Genomic DNA, 22,609 nt, shown 5'->3' with positions numbered 1-22,609 from the left:
TTCTATCCCATTAATGAGAAACAGGTAACGAAATGGAAGGACATGGCTATAGTTGCAGGCTATGGTTCTAATCCCTGGTTAGCTCAGTCTACCTCATTGCCTAGAATGACACAGGGAGGCAAATACCAGAGACTCTGGTAGAGTCTAGGGGTTACAGTTCCTTTCTGGGCACTGCTGGGACTCTATACCTGAGAAGTCCCCATCTACAGGGAATCAAAATACACGTAAGGAATTGGGTTGTGGGTTATTTGCCAAATGGGGCTGATTCTTCCCATCTCCCTTTTGATTCCAGCAAACCTTAAAACCCATCATCACTGCCTTCATTTCTTCTTGTCTTTCTCCCATTTTTCTTCATGTTGTTAGTTTCTCCAGGTTCTGGGCTGGGTTTTCTCCTTGAGTTTTGCAAGAAGTGTCCCAAAGATCATTGGACAACATAGCCTCTGTGGGGAAAGGCTGGTATCCTTATTGGCAGCTCGGGCTGTCTGCCCAGCCAGCTGATCTGCCCACTAGTACAGCTGGGAGTTGGTAAGGACGGTGTTGGGGGCTCCTCTACCCAGAACACTCCCCTTACCCTGTCCTGAGCCAGTCCTTTTAGACTAATTTGAATAATTCTATCTTCTGGTTGTCTATCTAGGGTTTCCTCAAGCTCCCTACAAACCCAACTTCTGAAGACAGTTTGGCCTCATCTTTCCAAGGGCTCTAAAAGCTGATGGATTTTTCTTGGGTATCTTCAACTTAAAAAAATACTTGAGGCCACTTTCTGGAAAGAAAAAGATCAATTTCTATCCCATTAATGAGAAACAGATAAATGGAAGGACAAGGCTATAGTTGCAGGCTATGGTTCTATTCCCCAGTTAGCTCAGCCTACCTCATTGCCTGGAATGACACGAGGAGGCAAATGCCAGAGGCTCTGGACCCTCTTCCCCTGGGCCATGGATTGATGGTGCTGGGCCAGTGCCCTTTCCCCACTGTGTTGGGATAAGAGGCAGCCATCACAGTCACAATGCTCCCGGGTCACAGAGGTGCCAGGCCGTAGGCCAACCTCTTACTGAGAAGTTCCCTCCGGGAACATCTTCTGGTGGGTACTACAGGCCTTATTCCGGGCCTATGGCCTGTGGAACCTCACCACTGGGGGGAAGGCTGGGCCTGTCAGAGTCATCATCTGTGGTACCAGCCTCATGGATGAAATGGAGTGGACACACAGACATCCCAAGGCAGAAGATCTAAGGGTTGGGCTCCTCAACTGGGCAGGAACCTACCTCACCTTTGAAGCATACAAGAATACAGTCACAACTACTGCAAAGAGTTTGGGCAGAAAACAGGTAAACAAGGCAAACGTTTGGAATGGCCAACTTCTGTGTGTGTGTGTGTGTGTGTATGTGTGGTAGTGAGGGTGCACTCTCAACCTTATCACTAGTCCCTGACATTGCCAAGCCAAGACCCTTTTACTTCAGGCTTTGGCTCATGGGCCTGCACTGCTCCATCTCCTTTCTCTAAACCTACTCCCCAAGGGGAAGCCTCAGCCTTGGCCTGGCTGCCTTGCCCTGTTCTGACTGCTCTCTACTCTCCTTCCCAGCACAAGGGGTTGTGTCATCACAAAGAGAAGTGGAGAGCCCAGCTGAAGGCAGAACTGTGGGCATCCGGGGGAAGTTGGACCAGTTGAACTGTAGTGCAAGGCCTATGTTTCTATTCTGGTTGTAGTTTGAAAATGGAGTATTCTAGAAGTACTCACAGAGACTAGTTTCCATTTTAGAGAGGACTGTAGGTATCTCTGGGATGGGTGCTGGAGTGAGGCAGGAGCAAAGTCCTCTCCACCTTATAAAAAAGTTGACCATAGTGAACTGGCAATTGCATCTCAGCAGTTCACTCCCATCCTACCTGGAGGCAGGCCTGCCTATAAAAACTCTTGCTTTTCTCCTGCCCTGTTAGGGAGGTTGCTTATAGGAATGGAGGTTGTAGTTGAGTGTGCAATCAAGGGGCAACAGTAAGTACAAAAGAAGTAAAAGTTAAAAGCTTCTCTTAGAAAATTGGATATTGACAGGAGAAAGGAAAGGAGAAAGGTTACCTTCAATTAGCTAGTGATGAGCATGTAGAACTTCTCTTTAGATCTTGAGGAAACCTATGGCTCCAATGGTAGAGTGGTCCAGAGATCTTTCTATTAGTATTGGTTGGGAGAGTGGAAGAGTCAACAGCAAGGTGACACCAGGGTAGACATGGAGGGGAAGGTGGTTGGTCTTGGTAAGTGCAAGGGTGATAACAAAAGTTATGGTTGTAGGATTTCTTGGTGTCGTTACTTGGCAGTACTGATTTCCCTCTTTTTGCCCCACCCATGCCTCCAGACCTGGGAGCTCCTGGTTAGCAATGAACATGAGACACAGGCTGTGGTACGACTGAAGAGCTTGCAGGGTCTCTACGTTCTATGTGAGGCAGATGGCACTGTATGTTATGGCCGGCCAAAGAACAGCCACCATGGATGCTTCCTACTCCGTTTTCACCGAAATGGCAAGTGGACCCTCCAGTGTATAGTCTCTGGTCGTTATCTGGAGTCCGATGGTGAGGATGTATTCTGCAACTCCCAGGTCCTCTCAGCTTACCACATGTGGACCCCCCGGCCAGCCCTGCACGTCCATGTGACCCTGTATAGCCCCATCTACCACAGCTATGCCCGGGCTGACCACACTGTGGGCCGCATCTGGGTGGATGCAGCAGTCCCTTGCCTGGAAGAATGTGGCTTCTTGTTGCATTTCCAAGATGGATGCTACCACCTGGAGACCTCTACACACCACTTCTTGTCCCATGTAGACCGGCTGGTTGCCCAACCATCATCACAGACAGCTTTTCACATGCAAGTGCGACCTGGAGGGCTTGTGGCACTGTGTGATGGAGAAGGGGGCACGTTATATCCACATGGCACCCATCTGCTCCTGGGCCTTGGCTCCAATCCCATGAGGGGCCAGGAGTGGTTCATCCTACAGCACTTCCCAACCTGGGTCAGCCTCAGGTCAAAGTCCCGGAAGTTCATTTCAGTCATCTACGGCAAGTGTGGGCCCCAGCACAGCCATGGAGGGAGGAAGGACTGTTGAAAAGAGGAATTGAGGCCGGTTCTACAAGGGTGTTTTGTTTTGTTTCTTCCAGTACTGAGATTGAACCCAGGGCCTCGTGCATACTGGCAACCACTCTACCACTGAGCTACATCCCAGCCCTTTTTAAATGAATTTTATTTTGAGACAGGGTCTTGCTAAGATGCCTAGGCTGGCCTCAAACTTGTGACCCCCCTCCCCAGCCCCAAGAGTAGCTGGGATTACAGGGATGTGCCACCAGCAGCAAAGATTTTTGAACGTGCTCATCAGGAAGATCATGATGTCCCAAGGGGGGCTTCTTGTGGAGTAGAAAAGAACAAAGAAGCAGGGATATGGGGATTTCGGGAAAAGTCATTTGAGTTAGACTATGGCCCAAAGTAGGTGATCAAAGTTGAGAGGGGAAATTAGGGAGAAACTCAGCAATAGGCATAAAGTAGGAGCCGGACTTGAATTCTAATGACATACACTTCCTCTACAGATGGTCAGGTGTGTGCTTCCTCTGAGCACTTGACCCCAATGTCATTGTTCCAGTTTGAATGTGACTGTGAGAACCCTACCTTGCAGCTTCGTTCAGCCAGTGGCTACTACCTAGCCCAGGTAAGACCTAGGCTTTCAAAACAAGAAACCATAAGCTCTGTGCTCTCCCTTACTAGACACACTTCCTCCTTCTCCAAGGCAGATGACCAGATGGCAAGATGAGCAGTGGAGGCCCTTGCCTGATAAACATTCATTTCAACCCTCTTTTTAAAAAATCAACTTTATTGAGGCATAACTTGAACATGTTAATTTATATAAAGTTTATGTTGTATATATGTTGTATTGAATATATGATAGAGCCTATATGTTTATTATATGAGTAAAATATACCCACTTTAAATATAAAATTCAGAAGACATTAGCAAATGTATATACCATACAATCATGCCACAAGTTACAGAATATTTCTACCACCATAAAAATTCATTTCTGTCCCCTCATATTCCATTTACCTCCACCTGCAACCTCCCACACCACTGATCTGTGTTCTGCCGTTATGGATTATACTTGCCCACTCCAGAATTTCATATAAAGGCTCTTATATGGTATGTATACTTCTTTTGAACAGCATAAGATTATTAAGACTCACCCATGTTGTTGCATGTATCAGCAGTTCATTCTCTCTTTTTTTTTTTTTTTTTTTGCTGATTAGTATTCTCTAATACTACTTATAAACATAATTTTTTATCCATTCATTTGTCCATAAACATTTGGGTTGTTTCCACTTTGAGATATGATGAATAAAATTGTAATGTGCGTCTGTATACAAGTCTTTTGTGAGCCTTTGTAATTATTTATTTGGGGTAAATACCTACAGGTAGAATAACTGGGTCATAAATCTGTGTTTAACTTTATGAGAAAATGTCAGCCAGCACAGGGGCTGGCATAAGCCTATAGTCCCAACAACTTGGGAGGCAGAAGGATCATAAATTCAGGGTCAGCCTTAGCAACTTAGCCAGATCCTGCCTCAAAATTTTAAAATGGGAGGGGTTGGAAATATAGCTCAATGGTGAAGCAGCCATAGGTTCAATTCCCAATACCACAAAAAAGAGTCAGTTTTCTAAAGTGACTATACCATTTTGCACTTTTACCAGCAATTTATGAGGGCTCCAATTGTTCCATATTTTCACCAACACTTAATATTTCCTGTATTTTTAATTATAGCCACTCTAGTGGGTGTGTAATGACATCTTATTATGGGTTTAGTTTGAGTACACATTATAATCAGTCATGTGTTGGTTGGTCATTTGTATATCCTGTGATATCTTTTGCCCATTCATTATTAGAATAATGCCAGGTTGGAAGGGGTCTTTATATATTCAAGTCCTTTGACAAATATATGTATTATAAATATTTTCTCCCAAACTATGGTTTTTCTTTTCATTTGCTTAATAGTGTCTTTCAGAAGCGAGTTTTTAATTTCAATGGAGTGCCATTTATCAATTTTAAAATATTTACTGCTTCTTTTTTGTCCCAAGAAATTATTGCCTGCTCCAATGTTACAAAGAATTTCTCTTAAACTACTCTTCTAGATATTTTATAGTTTAACTCTCACTTTTATGTCTATGATCCATTTCAAAATGATTTTGGAGTCAGGGCCAAGGTTTGTTTTTTCCCATATCATATCCTGGTCCCTCTTTTTATGCTGTGCTCTGGGATACAATACAGCCTGGGGAAAGTGGGAGAGCTGAGGTCCAACACACGTTCCAAAAGGATCTGAAAGCATAAAGCATGCTTTGGGGTAGGATGTACAAAAAGGTCCAGAAATAAAAATAAGGGAAGAGAGCTGAAATTGTGGGTCCTTACTCCTGATTCCTATTCTCTGGTATCCAGAGGCGACATAGGTCAGTGATAGCTGATGGTCACCCGATGGAGTCTGACACCTTCTTCCGTGTGCACTGGAATTGTGGCAAGATTATCCTGCAGTCTTCCAATGGGCGCTTCTTGGGCATTGCAGCCAATGGCCTGCTGATGACCAATGCCACCATTCCAGGTGAGCTGGGCTGCCCTATTGCCAGGTTATTCCAAGCCAGGGATGCTTTATCAAGGAGCTGAAATATGACTTTTTTTTTCAAAGATTTAGGTCCACATAGCCACTCAGTCACTGAATTTTTATCATCTCTTAAGCAAATTACCACTTTGAGTCTCAGTTTTATTATCTATAAAAATGAATATGATATTCACTCTGCTGCCTCACAGGGTTGTCATGAGCATTAGATAGGTAAACAAATCCCAAAGGAAAGAAGAATATTCAAATTTCTTGGGTTCCACACTGTGCTAGGTGCTCTCACAAACATTTCACAAGCACCCTAACATAAGATCTGGCATGTAATAGGTGTTCACTACATGTTAAGACATTAACAATATCCTCCTTAAGATTCCCTTCCTGCTTCCATTTGGGAAAACATCTAGAGACAGTCCATCCAGATGTCTCCTCCCTGTTTCTTTCAGGTCCAAATGAGGAGCTGGGGATTCGATTTGCCAATCGGCCTTTCCTTGTTTTGCGAGGTCGGTATGGGTATGTGGGCTCCTCATCAGAGCATGACCTCATACAGTGCAATATGGATGAACCTGACTGCATCCACCTCCTGCCCTGCCGCCAGGGCATCTACCACTTCCAGGGTGGGTAGTTGCTTTTCCCCATCCCGAGGTTCACACGCAGCCCCTGTTTTAGCCCTAGCCAGATTTAAGGGCTGCCACTAAGGGCCTGCTCATCATTCATCAGAAAAGGGAAAAACCAAGCCAGGCACAGTGGCATATGCCTATAATCCCAGGGACTTAGGAGACTAAGACAAGAGGATCCCAAGTTCAAGGCCAGCTTCAATAACTTGGCATGACCCTAAGTAACTTAGCAAGACCCTTTCTCAAAATAAAAAAATAAAAAGGGCTGGGGATGTAACTCAGTGGTAAAGCACCCCTGGGTTCAATCCTTGGCACCAAAAAAAAAAAAAAAAAAAAAAAGGGAAATCTGTGTTTTTGATTATTTTCGTACTTCAAGTTTCCAGAGTGGGTTAGCAAGCCAGGAACCAGTGGGCCTCCTGCTGACCCTCCTGCATTTCTGTAGAAGGACCTACCAACCCAGGCAGGATAGGGCCACTAGGGGAGGGTAGCACCTCTCCAGGAAGCCCCCTCAAAGGCTACACTGCTGGAGGACTCCCCTCCAAACAGCCCACCAACCTGAGCTCTTCCCTCCCCAGCACAGGGTGGATCCTTCTGGTCAATAACATCCTTTGGCTCTTTCCGCCCTTGGGGAAAGTTTGCCCTCAACTTCTGTATAGAACTTCATGGAAGCAACTTACTCACAGTGCTGGCACCCAATGGTTTTTACATGCGAGCCGACCGAAGTGGCACCCTATTGGCAGACAGCGAAGACATTACCAAAGAGTGTATCTGGGAATTTTAGGTAAGGGGAGAGTAGGTAGGGACTTGGGACAAGGGGAGCAGAGTGGGGAGGTGGATGGGAGGCGTGTAATGGAGACACCAAAATGCACTACTGGGCTGATTTCTGTCCAAGATTTTATTAACTCCAGACATTTATTCCAAATCCATGCCATTCCTTATGGACTTCTAAACCTGGATTATCTAGAGAGGAGAGAAGAAACCACATCTAGACTATACCACACTAAAGTGTGCTTCCAAGCAAACTTTCAGGGAACAGAGTGAGGTGTGCTTACCTATCTCTCCTTTATAAAATGCAGAATTTGCCCTATTAGAGGGATACATGAATGACTTTTGAAGATGTGTATAGGTGAAAAAATATGCTTTTTATTCTGTGTACTTTTTATCCCTATCCATGGGTCCCTGGCTCTCTAATATTTATCTGTAGCCCTGATCCTCCTCCAGAACTCTAATCTCATTTCTCTCCTGAAGGGATAGAAGTTAAGTCAACTTCCTCCTGCCAGTCCCAAAAATCCAGCATAGCTGAAATCAGCACCTCAATCTCCACTCCTGAAATGGTTCTTTCTTCCACAGTCTGGTTTTTTCTGGTCATCTCCGGCTCTGCCAAACCAGATGCTCAGGCTCGGGAGCTCAGCACTGTCTCTGCATTGCTCCATTGGCTCCCTTCATCCAACTCTGCCAATTCTCAAGTACTTCCTTAGCAAAACCTCTTGAGTGCTTGCTGCTTCATAATTACCCTGGCAGTTCCAGGCTTTTCATCAAAAGCCTGCCCTGATCCCATTGCTCCTCAGAGCTGCTCCCAGCCCCCAGATCCACCCCCACCCAATCCCTTTATTTTCCTAATGTGCAGCTTCCCTTTTACTGTTCTTCCTTTACAGCTCTCCAGGGCACCTTGTTACACTTAGTCCTGTCCCTTCACAATCAGCTACTTCCCTGGCTTGGAAAATCACAGGATGTTGTAGAAATCACTTTGGTTTTGACATCAGACAGACCTTGAATCAAGAGATAGTAAGCTAACTCTGTGACCTTAAAGAAATAGCTTTCACACTTTCGGGTCTCCCATGCTCCCTGTAAAATGGGAACTGCTACTCCATAAGTATTATGAAGGTTAAATATCAGTCTGCATCTAAATATGGACACTGAGTATATATTCAATCTCTTCCATTTTCTGTCGGTTTTCTATACAAACCCTTTACTATGGCCAAACTGGGCTTCAGCTTTCTTACCTATTTCATGAAGAGTTTAGATTGAACTACATTTCTCAGGCTCCTTCTAAGCCTCACATTCTAGTAGGCAGTATATTGTAGTGGTCATTTCTAGTCTGAGACCTGGACTCTATATAGACTTTTTATCAATTCAATTTTGTTGCTTGACTTTAGGCAAATGAACTTCTCAAAGCCTGTTTCTTGTGGGTGAAATAGGAACCTAATATTGACTTGGTAGGTTAGTTATAAAAATTGCATGAGATAATAAATGCAAAATGTATGGTGAAAGTGGCACCTAGCACACCCTCATTCTATCAGAAGTCTCCAATCTAGTTTAAATTCTTAATAAATTAGAGCTAGGTATGTAGCTCAATGGTAAAGCATGCACCTAGCATTCTTGGGGCTCTGGGTTATATCCCCAGCAACAAAACAAAACAAAACCAACAAAAGACAAATTCTTAGTAAATTATCTTTCCTGTTGACTTTGATATTCCTCTGAACACCCATGGGGGGTATTTTTTTTTTTCCCCACCACTAATAAAAACATTCCTACCTTTTCCTATAAGTTAATGTCACATATGTCTGGTGTTTATCACTCATGAAGGATGGGACAAATCATTTTATTCCCTACTCCCCCATAGGATCTTACCCAATATTCTCCTAAAAGTTAGAAATGACTACAAATCACAGACAACTAAAAGTTTTTGTTTCCTCTTCCCTCCCCAGGCCAACAGGATGCCACCTGCAAAACTCCAAATCCTCCAGAAAAAAACTACTGCACTAAAGAGAACAGGAACCCCAGAGTCAAGATCCAAGAGAATATCTGTTACACAACTTTTCCTACCCAGTTTAGCAAAACACCTGTTTTGAGCAACAATACATCACAACAGGCCACCAAAAAATCTTTGTGTGCATCTGACTCAGAAGAGAGTAGGGGTAGGGTTGAGGGTGGAGACTAAGTTTCCAGACTGCTGTTAAGTTCCATCCAGGAGAAGGGAGACCAGATGGTAACCAGTTCTTCACTCATCTTCCTCATCACTACCCAAAACCACTAATCTTTTCCCACTGATCCCATGAGGATCCAGTCTTGCTCTGAAGGATTCGGGATCCAGATATGACTTAAATGTCCTTTTGGTTCAGAACAAATGAAGGATTGTTAATCCTACGGGCATAGGGTAATGGTAATGGTGATAACCCTTTACACCTGAATAGCGCACCCTCTCATCTCCCTTGACTGCAGTTCAACAAACTTCCCTGTCCTATCATTACCTTTCATCCAGTGATGTGGACCAGACTGTGCTTCCTCTACCATTTCTCACCTTTCATAGGGAGCTGACATTCTTTGCCGAAGGTTCCATGCCTATTTGCAAAAAAGCTTCACCTCTAACTCAAATTTTCTGACTCTAATGTTCACTATTCTTTCCAGCAAAACAGGATTTCCAAAAACATCTGTCATTCCTGCACTGTCTTTATAGTTTGGGCCTTTATCTACTTAACAACTACCCTCCTAATGTTTTTATTGACACAGACTCAAACACATTTATTTAGAAAATAATATTTTATCATTACAATAAGGAAAAAAAACAAACCCAAATGACTTGCCATAAGTAGAAAGTGACTATAAAAATAAATACAATGAAAACAAAATGATGTTATCAAATCCCAGTTAGATTCCTCCCCTCTGCCCAAGGTTCCCTTTTTTCCTTAAGGAGGAGTTTAACAATTGTTAAATAGGTGCTAAATGAATCAAAATGGATTTTTTTATGCAACTAGATTGGAAAAGAGGTTAAAAAGGGAACAATTTTCTCAACTTCTGACTTTTGCTATTATTTAAAGCAGTGGCCACACAACTCCTAAAATATTTCCAAACATCAGCAGTAATGCCTGTCTCCCACTTTGGGAAAATTGCCCCATACCATAACACATGTCTGATTTTTAAGTCTCTGGAGAATAAAAGGTTGAAACCAGAATATAAGAGAGACTCAGTTTGGATAGAAGAAAATGACCTAAATCTGTAAGTATACTTCTCAACAAGAAATTTGAAAAGAATTTGCCAGGCACAGTGGTAATCCCAGCTACTTGGGAGACTGAGGCAGAAGGATGGTAAGTTCAAGGCTGGTCAGATCAACTTAGGGAGACCTCGTCTCAAAATGAAAATTAAAAGGACTGGGGGTATATCTAGTGGTAGAGTGCCTAAGTGAAGGTTGAAAATACAAGATTAAGGCATCTACTTTCCTAGAAAGCTTTAAGCACAGGACACTGTGGGGCTTATGGAACATGCCTGTAGTTCTAGCGCTTGGGAGGCTGAAGCAGAAGAATCCCTTGAGCCCAGGAGTTTGAGACCAGCCTAGACAGCATAGTGAGGCCTGCCCTTCTCTCTAGCTGGGCACAGTTACCCACACCTGTTATCCCAGTGGCTTGGGAGGCTGAGGCAGGAGGATAACAAGTTCAAAGCCAGCCTCAACAACTTAGCAAGACTCTAAGCAACTCAGTGAGACGCTGTCTAAATAAAATATAAAAATGGACTAGAGATGTGGCTTAGTAATTAAACACTCCTAGGTTCAGTCCCTGGTACCAAAAAAAAAAAAAAAAAAAGTAAGTCCTAACTAAAGAGATAGAACCTTGGAAGTCATCTAATGCAGAATCTCTTCCTTAGCATTCCATAAATACATACACACACTCAGATGCACAGGTGTGTGTGCATAGTGATACACGTGTATGCACGTGCACACACACAGCCACCCACAATCTTACGCCCAGTTTCCCACAAGCGGTCATCTGTCTTTGCCTAAAGGAGCCATGGGACCTCAGCTGAGACAACACCTTCATTGCTGGTGTCAGTCCTCTGCTGTGTAGATTGTCACCCCATAAAATCGTGCCTATTTCCCTGAGCACTTCTGTCCAGCAGGACCTCCCCCTTGAAAGTCGAGAAGGAAGGACAGTGACAGGGTGTGCCCTATTACTCTGTAAAGTACATTCTTGAACTGTTATCCCATAGAACCTTCTGTACTGCTGGAAATGCTTTATGACCTTTTCTGTCCAGTATTGTAGGCACAAGCCACATGTGGCATTTGAAATGTGGTTTGTGAGAGCAAGGAGCTGAATTGTTCATTTTATTTCATGTGAATTACATTTAAGTGGCTACAGGTTGCCAGTCACTAGTTACTGAAAAGCATAGCATTGCATTATTTGTTAATAAAAAGATCTCTTGAGTGACAACTTCTGGATCAGCGCCTGCTCCTGTTGGGAGTAAACAAACATGTCTCCAGTCCCCATCCTCAACCCTGTTGGCACTGTCACTATTTATCCTCTGACCTTCCAAAGGGAAAGAATTTGGAGATGTGAGCTCACTCATCTTTCCAAATATTCCCTTCTTCACATTTTCTCTATTTTCCTCCCTTTCCCCACATCCCAAGACTCCACAGGAAGGTCCTAGAGCTTTCTCTGCAGGGAGACAGACTTGAGAAAATGCAGAACTTACTGCCAAGAAGAACCAATCAAACACGCCCTTAAGCATGTATGAAGGGAAAAGCAGGATACAAAAAATGCCATTTCTACTCTATTTGCCCTGATGACAAAAATACACATGTATCAGGGTATCAATGTCTATTTTCTTAAACTAAGGAATTATAGTACATTTTCTTAGATGTGGATATGGTATTGTGGTTATGTAAGAAAAGTTCCTTATTTTCCTTATTTTTTGGAGATGCTTGCTGGAGGACTTAGAGATAAAATGCCAGGATGTAACATCAGTGTGCATGTGTGTACACATGCATATGCAGACTTTTTTTTTTTTTTTTTTTTTTTTTGGTACCAGGGATTGAACCCAGGGGTGCTTAACCACTGAACCACATCCCCAGTCCTTTTCTATATTTTATTTTGAGACAGGGTCTTGCTAAGTTGCTTAGGGACTTGCTATGTTGCTGAGACTGGCTTTGAACTTGTTATCCTCCTACCTCAGCCCCCTGAGCTGCTGGGATTACCAGTGTGTACCACAGCGCTCAGCTTATACGTAGACGTTTGATCAGCCAAACATATACATACATATATACAAAAAGACACACACACACACAGTACATATATGAAAACATACATGGGTTACATCAATGCATGCATATGTAGGTAAATACATTGATTGGATACACACATATAAACACTGGATAATTATTAAATATTGGGGTGGGCATATTGGTGTTCACAGGGAAAAACAATGCAACAAGAACTACTGCTAATTTAAAATGTGTTTTATTATTGCCACGTGGAGGCCTCTTAAAGCCAGTGTGAGTAGTGGGTGGGTGCTGCCTCTCCAGCCCCTCCAATCACATGATGTGCAGGAGGGGCAGCGAGGCAGGGCCAGGCAAGGTCCATACAGGAGTGGGGAGCCACAGGAAGAAGGAAGGCATGGCAATCTGTGTGGGCAAGATGGTAAGGACAATGGGCATCTTCACATTCTGGGTCTCTTGCTTCATTTCAAGCTTTACTGTAGTGGGAAGCCAGGCCAGAGCAGGGCCTGAGGGGCACCAAGACTGGGGTGGGGGCAGTAGAAGGAAGTAGGGAATCAGGGAATGCAGCTGAGAGGACAAGTAGCCTGCAGGACAGAGAGGAGAGCTTGAGCTAACTGCTTCCCACCCTCTCCTCAGTCACTCAGTGGGAGGGGCAGAGACATTCATACCTACCCTGAATATATACACTCAAATCCCAATCCCACTTCCTTCCACCCACTGTAACTCTCAATGGTACTATAGACTCAGGGGGTACTCGTGTCCCCAACTTTGTGAGTCACACAAGGAATGAGGAAAGCTATGTTGTGGTTAATGACCCCAAATGGAGATCCATACCTTCCTGTGGGCTTAGAAGTCAGTCAGCTCTCCCCACACCCTGCAGGATTGAGGTCTGGCCTCAGTTCTTACCCCAGCAGGGCTGGAGACAGGCTTGGAGCGGAGTGTCACTCAGACACCTGTTTGATGCTGTCTGCAAGCACAGCTGAGACCAGGAGGGACCGAAAGATTCCAGGGCTGGCAGAGCTACTGTGGGCACACTGCCAGGGGACTGCTAGAAAAAGCAAAAGGAGACCCTCAGTTGCCAGTGAGCCTTAATGTTTTGAAGGCCTGGGATCCCAGGACCACCTTCTTCCTAGACTGTGTCCTGAACAACTCTGGAGGATGCCATTCACATAGTTGGCTAGGGAATGGCACTGTCTGTAAGTTGGCACTGTGGAGAATCATGGATCCCAGCTCAGGCCTTCACCAGAACTGGGAGAGGCAGTGAGCCCTTTGGTCCTCCCAGTTCACAAGCTCCTCTCCTCCCAAGTACCTGTGCAGAGATGATCCCTGGGGATACCCTTGGTACAGTCAGATCCTGAGAAGCACCTACAAAGTGAAGATGGATCCACTCAGAGGGAGGGATTATGGTTGGGAGCAGAGGGAATATGGTGAAAGATGGGGATTCGATGCAGGGGGGTTCCAGGAAAGGCAGCAACTTCTTGCAGGGATGGGAGGAGATGGATGTCACAACCATGAACTGTCCCTTCCCAAGGCAAAGCCTTGAGAAACCAAAAAGAAAGACTAAATCCCAGGGAAGTTTCTAGGAACAGTGCAGCCTTTAAGAGCAGGGACTATGAGTGCCCAGTATCCGGCACAGAGCCTGGTACATGGGAGGTAGAGTGTAAATGTTGGATGGATGATGGATAGATGGATGGATGGATGGATGGATGGATGGATGGATGGATGGATGGATGGATGGATGGATGGATGGAAGAATGGGTGGATGATGGGTGGATGGATGGATGGGAAGGACTGATGAATGTTAGATGGATATGCACAGAAATCACCTGGCAACTGCATTTCCCACTTCAGCTTCTCTTGCCTGCGCCATTTGGCTCTTCTGTTAGAAAACCAGACCTGAGGGAAAATAGGGACCATGTAACTGGCTGTGCTCTCTGTGTCACCTGGCACCTGCTGTTGTCACCTGAGGCACCTGGCACCTGGCCTGGACTCAGAATGCAGAACCTTCTTCCATCCTGATGTCCTCCCTCCCTACTCTGACCTTTGCTGTCTGTCCCCTTCCTCAACTCATAGGCTTGGTGTGGGAAAGAGAGAACAATCAGCAGGCAGGGAACAAGGAGGGCTTCATCTCTGATTTTTGCTCCAAACAGGTTTATTTCCACCTTCTTGCCCCCTTCTCTGCCTCACCAGAACCCATAGCTCTGGCCAGTACAGACTCTTCCTCCCTGTGGTCGGTTCATTCTGTATCACAGAACTCACTTACCCTCACCGTGTCCACAGGCAGAGAGGTGGCAGCAGCCAGTTTTCCACGGGCCACTGAATCAGGATACTGCCCACGCTGGAACTCTGCAGAGATGGAGGCTCACACAGCAAGGGCACAGGGAGGGAGCAAGACTTGGGTCTTCCCATCAGGCCCCACTCCCCACCCGCTATAACCCTAAACTGTCTTTCTTTCCAAGCAGGAGACACCAACAGCCTGAACTTCTCAGTCTTTGGCCACAGGCCTCAAGGCTGCTGCCCCCATGTCACACCAAGAACCCTCTAGCCCACCATCCACCCCAGCCCAATACCTTTCTCCAATGCCTCTGCTTGGCCTGGGGAGAAGATAGTCCGATTTCGGTGGCTGGTCCCTGGGGTGGGACCCTGGGGATCCTCTGAGCCACTATGTGGAATGGAAAGAGCTGGAGCCAAGACACCTGCAAAGGAGGACAATGTTTTGAGATGGTCTGTGTTGGTGAGTTCTCTGACCAGACAGGCTCTCTGAGTCCCCGGCACTGTAGGAATGTGACAGCATGGGTATAAGAGGAGAGCCAAGCTGGAGCATTCAATTACTTGGGGGTTACTTCAGGGAAGTGTACTCAGTACCATGATTGTGTTTGGGGAAAACAGCAAGTTTAGTCCCAGTTTGCACAATCCCATAGAACATGTAGATGCTCTGAGAAGCTATGTATAAGGCAGAGGGAGGGTGTAGAAGACCTAGTCCTGCGTCTTCCTCAGCAGATCCTGTGAACCTAAGAGCTAGGGGACCTACATTCCATTCCATGACCTGCCAGCAAGTGACTGATGACCTTGGGTAAGTCATCCTACTTCTCTGAACCTCAATTTCTTTTGTGCCAAGAGAGAATAACACTCTTTATCAGGCCCTCCTGATCAGGTTGTTGGGAGGGTGATCCAAAAAAGAATGAGAGCCAGGTGTGATGGTGCACACCTGCAATGCCAGTGACTTGGGAGAATCACAAGTTCAAAACCAGCCTCAGCAACTTAGTGAGGCCCTAAGCAACTTAGCAAGACCCTGTCTCAAAATAAAACACAAGAAGGACTGGGGATGTGGCTCAGCGGTTAATGCCTCTAGGTTCAATCCTGATACAAAAAAGAAAAAGAAAAGAAAAAAAAAAAAAAAAAAAGGAACAAAGAAGAAGAATGAGAATGAGAAAAGTGTTTTTAAGAGTCATAAAATACTGAGGATTTGGCTCTGATTATCCCTGGGGGCAACTTCAAACCTACCTGGTGACCTGAGCTGTGACCAGTGCAGTCTTTGGTTTTCCTGTAGCACCCTCAGGACTCGATTAATGGAGGAGACCTGGAAGTGTTGGGGTGTTTAGTGGGGAGATGGTGTATAGACCCAGGACTGCATCTGAGGATAGTCCCCCAATATCCCTTCTGTCTCCACCCACACCTCATTCCCAAGGGCAACCTCCTCGCTATCCCTATGCTTTCTTCTCACCTCACAAACCACCACTTTTCAAAAGAGAAAGTCTTGGACCAGAAGATGCAGGTACTAAGTAAAAAGGGATCTTTTTAAAAAATAGATTTTTAGTTGCCGATAGAGCTTTATTTTATTCATTTATTTAGATGTGGTGCTGAGAATCAAACCCAGCACCTCACACATGCCAGGCAACCGCTCTACCACTGAACTATGACCCCACCCCTAAAATGGGATCTTGATCTCCCCAAACAAAAGTCTATTTATCAGCCCCAGTGCAGAGGGTGGTCACTTACACTGGGAGTCTTGTCCTGCGTGCAAAGCCCTTCAGCACAAAGCTGGCGTTGGATCTCCCAGGCAAAAAGAGCTGGATACTGGTCTTTAAGCTGGGCAATTCGAGCCACCACAGGGGGTGTGGCCAGCCGTGGCTTGCTTCCCCCAATACCCTTGGGTTCCAAGATACCCGTGCGGTAGTAACGCCCTAGAATCTTGCTCACACAGCCATTTGATACCTGAATCAGGTGAGAAGCAAGGACAGTTAAGACATGTTGGGCAGAAGGAGGGTGAATGACCCTAGGATAGAAGGAGGCTACAAAGCAAAGCAAGGCTTACTGGATCAGGCCATGGATTTGAGAGTCCCGCCTCGAATTTGCATTTCCTAAAGCTCCCCTTACCAACCTTCCAAAGGGTCTTCTAGAAAGTAGCCCAAGCCCCAAAGACAACTTCAGACTCTTGCTTCAGAAGGGCTTTCTCTCATTGATTCATGGGCCCACCTCTGGGTGAAGGTTCTGGCATTACCTTAAGGCTCCGTGAGATGTCGCAGGGCCGCACGCCGCTGACTGCTAGCTGCACGATCTGCTGCCGGGTGTCCAGAGGCAGCGGCCGACCGTTCACAAAAAGTCCCCCCAGCTGATTCATGCTGCTGATCCCTGGGCATGAGAAGGAAGCATCCACACCCTGCCTCCTCCCAGGCCCCCACACACCTTGGCAAAGAGTCACTCAGATCCCTCCTGCCTGACTTGCCACCGCGGAGTAAGTCTGACCCCAGGAGACTTCTCCCCTCCTGTTCCCAGGACCTCAAAACAGGCCACTTCTTTGGGGAGTGCCTCATGGATTAATCTTTGCTCCTTGACCAAATCTTTCCTTAGCTCAGAAGGGTCTTGTGCTGACTCTCCTGGTCTAAGGAAAGCAGGGTGGAACAGAAAGAATGACTAGAAAAGAACTTCTTCCAGAACATTGGCCAAGGGCAGATGAAATCATGTTGATGAAAGTAAAGTCCTGAAATACCCCTCTGTCTCTGAACTTCCTCCTCCCCATTCTTTCCATTTCTCTCGGGCTCCTTACCATCCTGCTGCATGCTCCAGGCTGACCCTCCCTGTAGGACAGGAAGCCAACTTGGAAGACTGGGGAGTCCTTCTGGGAGTTCCTATTCCTATTTTGAGACTGGGTCTGTAATAATAGGGGGATTATTTGGATAAGATCTTTTGCTTGAAGTGGTTTGGTTTGTAATGTTTTGTGATAGAGGGTCAGGTTTCTAAAAGTTGCCTGTAGGTTGACTCAAATTAGAACATTACGATTCTCTTTACTTAAACCCTATGTGATGAACATCATAGGGTAGGCTGAGGACTGGATCTTTCCGGATAAGAAAAGATGAAAAGAATCTCATTTCCTAAATATTCATTACAGTAGTTCAGGGAGTATTGGGATGCTTCCCAATACTCTAGCTTTCTCTTTTCAGAACAGGCAACTCTAGTCTCTGGATGCTCAATTAGCTTTCTCAGCCCCTAGCAAACACACTGGAGCCAGAAACCCCTTGTCCCCTAGGTCAGGGCTTAAATTCACTACCAGGCAGTCCTGGAATAAGTCTCCAAACCATCAAGCAAATGTTTCCTTCAAAGGACTTTGGGGAAAAAACTTGCTCCTGTTTTTTTATACCTTCTAAGAAGCTCTGGGGAAATTCAGGCTCAGGTCTGCCCCAGCAGGCAGTGAGCTCTGGTTCCACACATTGGAAGTAATGATGAACAATCCTGAAGTTGTAACTTCTAGAAAATATATTCTTAGAGGATTCTAATCTTTTGGAGTTATTGGTTCCTGTTAACCCTGAAGAGTCTAGATCTCACAGTAGAATTTCACCTTCAAAGACGACCTTTCTGGGATCAGACATTCATTCACTGAACTAACATTTCTTCTTCATACTCTGGTTTCTCTTCAAATCGTATAAATCTTTCGCCTTTTACTAACATTTCTTTCTTTTTTTTTATTTTTTTAGTTGTAAATGGACCTTTATTTTATTTATCTATATGTGGTGCCGAGGATCGAACCCAGTGCCTCACACATGGTAGGCAAGTGCTCTGCGACTGAGCCACAACCCAGCCCAAACTAACATTTCTTGAAGACATATAGAAGGGAGAGGATGAAAAGCTGGAGAAAGCTGTCTAGGGACATAAGCCGTGGGCCACCATGTCTTTTTGCTTTCATCAACCCTTAATAATTAATGAAGTTGAAGCTATTTTCTTTTTTTCTTCCTTCCTTCCTTCCTTTCTTTTCTTTTCTCCTTTTTCTTCTTTCTTTTTTCTCTTTCCTCCTTTCTTCCTTCCTTTCTTTCTTTTTTTTCTTGAGAGAGGGTCTTACTAAGTTGCCTAGACTAGCATTGAACTTGCAAATTCTCCTGCCTCAGCCTCCCAATCTCTGGGATAACAGGCATGTGCCACTACACCCAGCTGATGCTTGTTCTTTTCATGCCTGGAATCATGGCCAGGCTGGAGGTGATGCTGGGAAACAGCTTACACATGAAACTTTCCTGTGATAAACATGCCATCTCAGCCCAGTTAACTCATCTGCAACTATTTGCTGAATAAGGTAATAAGCATGAACACATTGCTGGTAGTTCAGTAGGAAGGCAGTAAAAAGAAAAGGAGCAAGATCTTTGCTCCCCAAGAGATTATGATGCAGCTGAGAGACGCAACTACCACGGGTGAAAGAAGAACAGATTATAAAGACTATGGAATTCAGCCCCTACTCTTTGAAGTTCAGTAGCTACATTAACTTTATTTATAAGTAGGTACAGATACACTCCCCCTCCAGTTCTCATCTTACCAGAGGACTGGGAAGACAGACAGTTTAAAAAAAAAAAAACAAAAAAAACAAAAAAAAAAAACTGAGGCACAGATTGGGGTCGCCACAAGTCAGAGGCCACCCTGAGTAAGACTGAAGGTTTAGAAGTCAGTTCCTTGGCAGAAATTAAAATCTCTGGCTCCTAATCCAGACACTCTTTGCCCCTACCCCTGCTTCATGTTTATCTAATTGCCACCAAAGAAATGGAGAGAAGAGAGTCAAGCTGGGACTGTGAAGGGTGATGCCAAGACTGGAGGCTGAGGGCACAGAATATTAGCCAAACCCTCAGTCCTTAACAGGGCTCTGTCCTCCTGAGTGACCCAGAGCTCAAATAGCTGTGGGAATGCAGGAACAATATTCAAACCTAAACAATCTCCAGACCAAAAAGAATCATGCCCCAAATCACAAACAGAAACCATTTCTAACAACCTCGTCATACATTCCCAACTTCTCAATGACTTGTCTGAAAAAAATAGCTGGTGCTCACAGGTGAGAAAGCAGGAGAGAGGGTTGGAGGCACCGGAGGGTGGGTAGCTGCAAGGACAGAGAGGAGTGGGATTAGGCTTGGCCACACAAAGACGTGGAGACAGCATGAGAGGCAGAGCAGACAATGAGCCTGCAGGTGAGCTACCTGGATGGAGGAAATGAGAGGAGAGCTTCAGTTGGAGGTCTCAGTATCCTGTGCTGGGCTCCAGGGACACTGGTGGCCTTGTCCTGGTAACAGCCTCCACTCTGCTCCTGCTTCAGTCCTGCCAGGGGGTCCAGAGCTACAAAGAGCCTGTGCTCAGGAGCAGAGGGCAGCCCTCTGGGAGCAGCCAGTGATGTCACAGGCCATGAGCAGAGGAGAGAGGAGGAGGGAGGTGTGCTTGGGGCTGACTGACATTGGCCCTGAGGCAGGGCAAACCACAGCCACTGACCCACTGTGTCCTTCAGTGGGGCGTCCACAGAGCCCACTTGGGTCCACTTACCAACCTGAAGCAGGTACAGAGCCATTCTCATGCAGGTCCCCCGATCCCAGAGTGCTCCCCTCCCATGCAGAGACCAGCATTCCTGAAGGACATGAAGAACATGGAAGATGGGTAGCATCAGACTGGGTACCCCAAGTTTCAAATGCATAGAAGCACAAAGGAGTCTTCCAGACATGCTAATATAGCTTCCAGACAAAATGTACATGCTTGTTTTGGGGGACCAACACCTGGGTCCTGTATGTATTTCTATAAAAGATAAATGGGTATAAACACTGACTGGGTTGGCTCTGAGAGAAAGAGGGTGGATGGAGAGCATGTGTCTCACAGCACAAGTTCTCCCTAGAGAGTGTTCTCACCAATGGCTGCTTGACTGAGGTGAAACCAAGGATGAGTTCTTTCATGGAAACAGGGGGATCCTGGACTTCAGAACATTGAAAACCATAGTGGTGGTGGGAATGAGCCTTCGAGGGTTAGAGATGCATGCAGGGTGCTAATGAGGAGGCATGCAACCTGTTTTTCCTTCTTCCTTCTCTGCATGTAATCAGGCTCTGTCCCATCAGGGATTTGGTGCCTTTAGATTCTGAGTAATTAATAACACCAATCTTCTCACAAAAGACACTATAGGTTATCTGGATCACTGTTGGAATGAGGGCACCAGTAACTGGATAGGTTTTCCCTATGGAGTGCGTTGCTGGAAGTGAACATAGCCTCCAGTGCTTGGAAGTTTTGTTGCTATCATTGCCTTGGGCAGATCCCTGCAGGGTGTGGAGAAGTCAACACGTAAAGCCCTGTGGGTCCATTCCACACTTTGGATCCTGTGATTCCATTGTAGAAGTCAGGCTGAAATAAGCTGGGTATAGGGCAATAAGACTAGATCCAGAAATCAGAAGAAAGAACGGATCTTATTGGTAAACACTTTGGGTTTGGGGTGTAGAAGTGGGTATGGTACATTCATCTTGATCCAAGGGTTGGGAACTCTTGTTCTTAAAGGCCAAATGTATCCCAGAAGTGGGTTTTCCATCTTACCCTGACACATACTTCATCCTTTTTCAGTTTCCACCAGCATCCTCAGGCTGGTCCAAGCCCTGGAGCACAGGGGAGACTGTAGCAGGTGGTTTCAGCACCATGGGCAGGACAGCACATGCCCCAGTGCCAGCAGAGTCCATTCCATCTCAGGGCAGCTGGGGACTGCTGGTCACTCTACTTAGCCATGCCTGAGTGAAAGAAAGTCCCCAGGAAGGTATAAGGTAGCCCTGTTCTTAGTCCCCCTTTTCTGCCTCATACCTCCCCACTGAATCTGCCCCTGCATCTGGAGGCTCAAGGCTCATGTCCTGACTGGCTATTCCCATAGACAGCTGCGCAAGGGTGGAGATAGGGGTGTCAGGGGGGAGAAAGGACAAGCCCTGGCAGATGGTGGTGGCAGCGATTTCCCCCATAAACTACCCTCTCCCTCCGCCTTTATGACTGCCTCTTGGGTCTGAACAAACAGAAGCTTTCGACCCAGAGGTGATGGGGGGAGGGAAAAGAGAGAATGGGCCCTGGCGGGGGGCCTAGCAATCCCAAAGGCTCCACAGCTCAGCCCTCTGCCCAGTGCGCCAGACTGTTTGAGAAGCAAATATCTGCCTTCACTGTCTAACTCTCTCAACTGCCCCCACCGGGTTTGGGGCTAATTGTCCCTCATTAGCTGGGCCCAGGCCCTAGGCTGCTGCCAGCCCCCGCCATCTGCTCACAATTATACATTAACTCAGAGGTCTTGCCACCCGCCAGCCAGGCTGTGCGCCCCTCTCCCGGGCCAGCCACGACCATCCCAGCCTGTCCCTCACCCCAGAGGCAGAGCCCTAACCACTGGCTGCTTCTGTCCTTGGAAGCCCCTGGTACAAAGACTTGTGGCTGTGTAAAAAGTCCTCCCCTCAGGAGAGGTGGCTGGAGTTCTTCTGATTTTCTCACTGAGCTAGAAGGTGAGCTAAGCCCGTGCGTAAAGCTGGAGAGGATAGGGCGCGGCTGGTACAGAGACCTGCTGACTTTCTTCTGACACCTCACCATGGGTTCTTGGCACCTGTTGGGGAGGTGACATCAGTCCCAGGCTGTTTCTTCGCTCCCTACGATGCCTTTTTGTAGGCTGTGAGGTCTCAACCCCCATCTTCCTTCTTCCTAGAAAGCCCCATCTTGTGCTAGTCCTCAGCCTTCCAGAGCGCACAAGCCACCTATTCAAAACCACTCTCTGACAGTCAGTACCTCCCATTGTAAAGTCCAGGAGACTCCCTTGCTTCAAAAACATGGGGATTCTTTACATTCCCTGGATATTCCTGAGCTCGGGTCCTTCATGCTAAAGCTGCATTTCCCACACTCAAAGTTTTATGCAGCCACCCCACTCTCCCAGCCCAGATTCTGCTCCAACACCCAAACTATCTCTGCCTGCCAATCCCTCTGATTTTCTGCTAAGCTTCTATAAGGCTGATGCCCAGCCCCCTCCCTCTGATCACCCCAGGAAGGGAGTGAAGAATACACTCTCCTAACCAAGGCTTTGAACTCAGGACACAAAAAAATAAAATAAACCCTCCCTCACACGTTTTTTTCAATGAGTTCCTGACCTCTGAGC

At 46.1% G+C, this 22,609-nt stretch overlaps 2 protein-coding genes across 2 annotated transcripts; one reads left to right on the top strand and one right to left on the bottom strand.

The window, feature by feature from the left end:
- The first annotated feature begins 759 nt into the window (after positions 1 to 759).
- Positions 760 to 9,064, top strand: FSCN3 (fascin actin-bundling protein 3). The gene is made up of 7 exons (XM_079149670.1): positions 760 to 1,322; positions 2,340 to 3,042; positions 3,559 to 3,677; positions 5,451 to 5,610; positions 6,069 to 6,239; positions 6,815 to 7,020; positions 8,948 to 9,064. The coding sequence occupies exons 1-6, from the start codon at positions 1,179 to 1,181 to the stop codon at positions 7,018 to 7,020; spliced, it is 1,503 nt and encodes a 500-aa protein (XP_079005796.1). The 5' UTR covers positions 760 to 1,178; the 3' UTR covers positions 8,948 to 9,064.
- Positions 9,065 to 12,490: 3,426 nt separating this feature from the next.
- PAX4 (paired box 4) lies at positions 12,491 to 20,035 on the bottom strand (the record flags this gene model as incomplete). Its single annotated transcript, XM_079150373.1, has 10 exons — positions 12,491 to 12,630; positions 13,132 to 13,273; positions 13,535 to 13,590; positions 14,052 to 14,121; positions 14,489 to 14,571; positions 14,796 to 14,921; positions 15,730 to 15,805; positions 16,225 to 16,440; positions 16,727 to 16,857; positions 19,960 to 20,035. 10 exons carry the CDS (start codon positions 20,033 to 20,035, stop codon positions 12,491 to 12,493), a joined length of 1,116 nt encoding a protein of 371 aa, XP_079006499.1.
- Between the last annotated feature and the right edge of the window lie 2,574 nt (positions 20,036 to 22,609).

This window comes from Sciurus vulgaris (assembly GCF_902686455.1).
Source record: "Sciurus vulgaris genome assembly, chromosome: 8".
NCBI lineage: Eukaryota > Metazoa > Chordata > Mammalia > Rodentia > Sciuridae > Sciurus > Sciurus vulgaris.
This window is presented reverse-complemented; position numbering and strand designations above follow the sequence as displayed.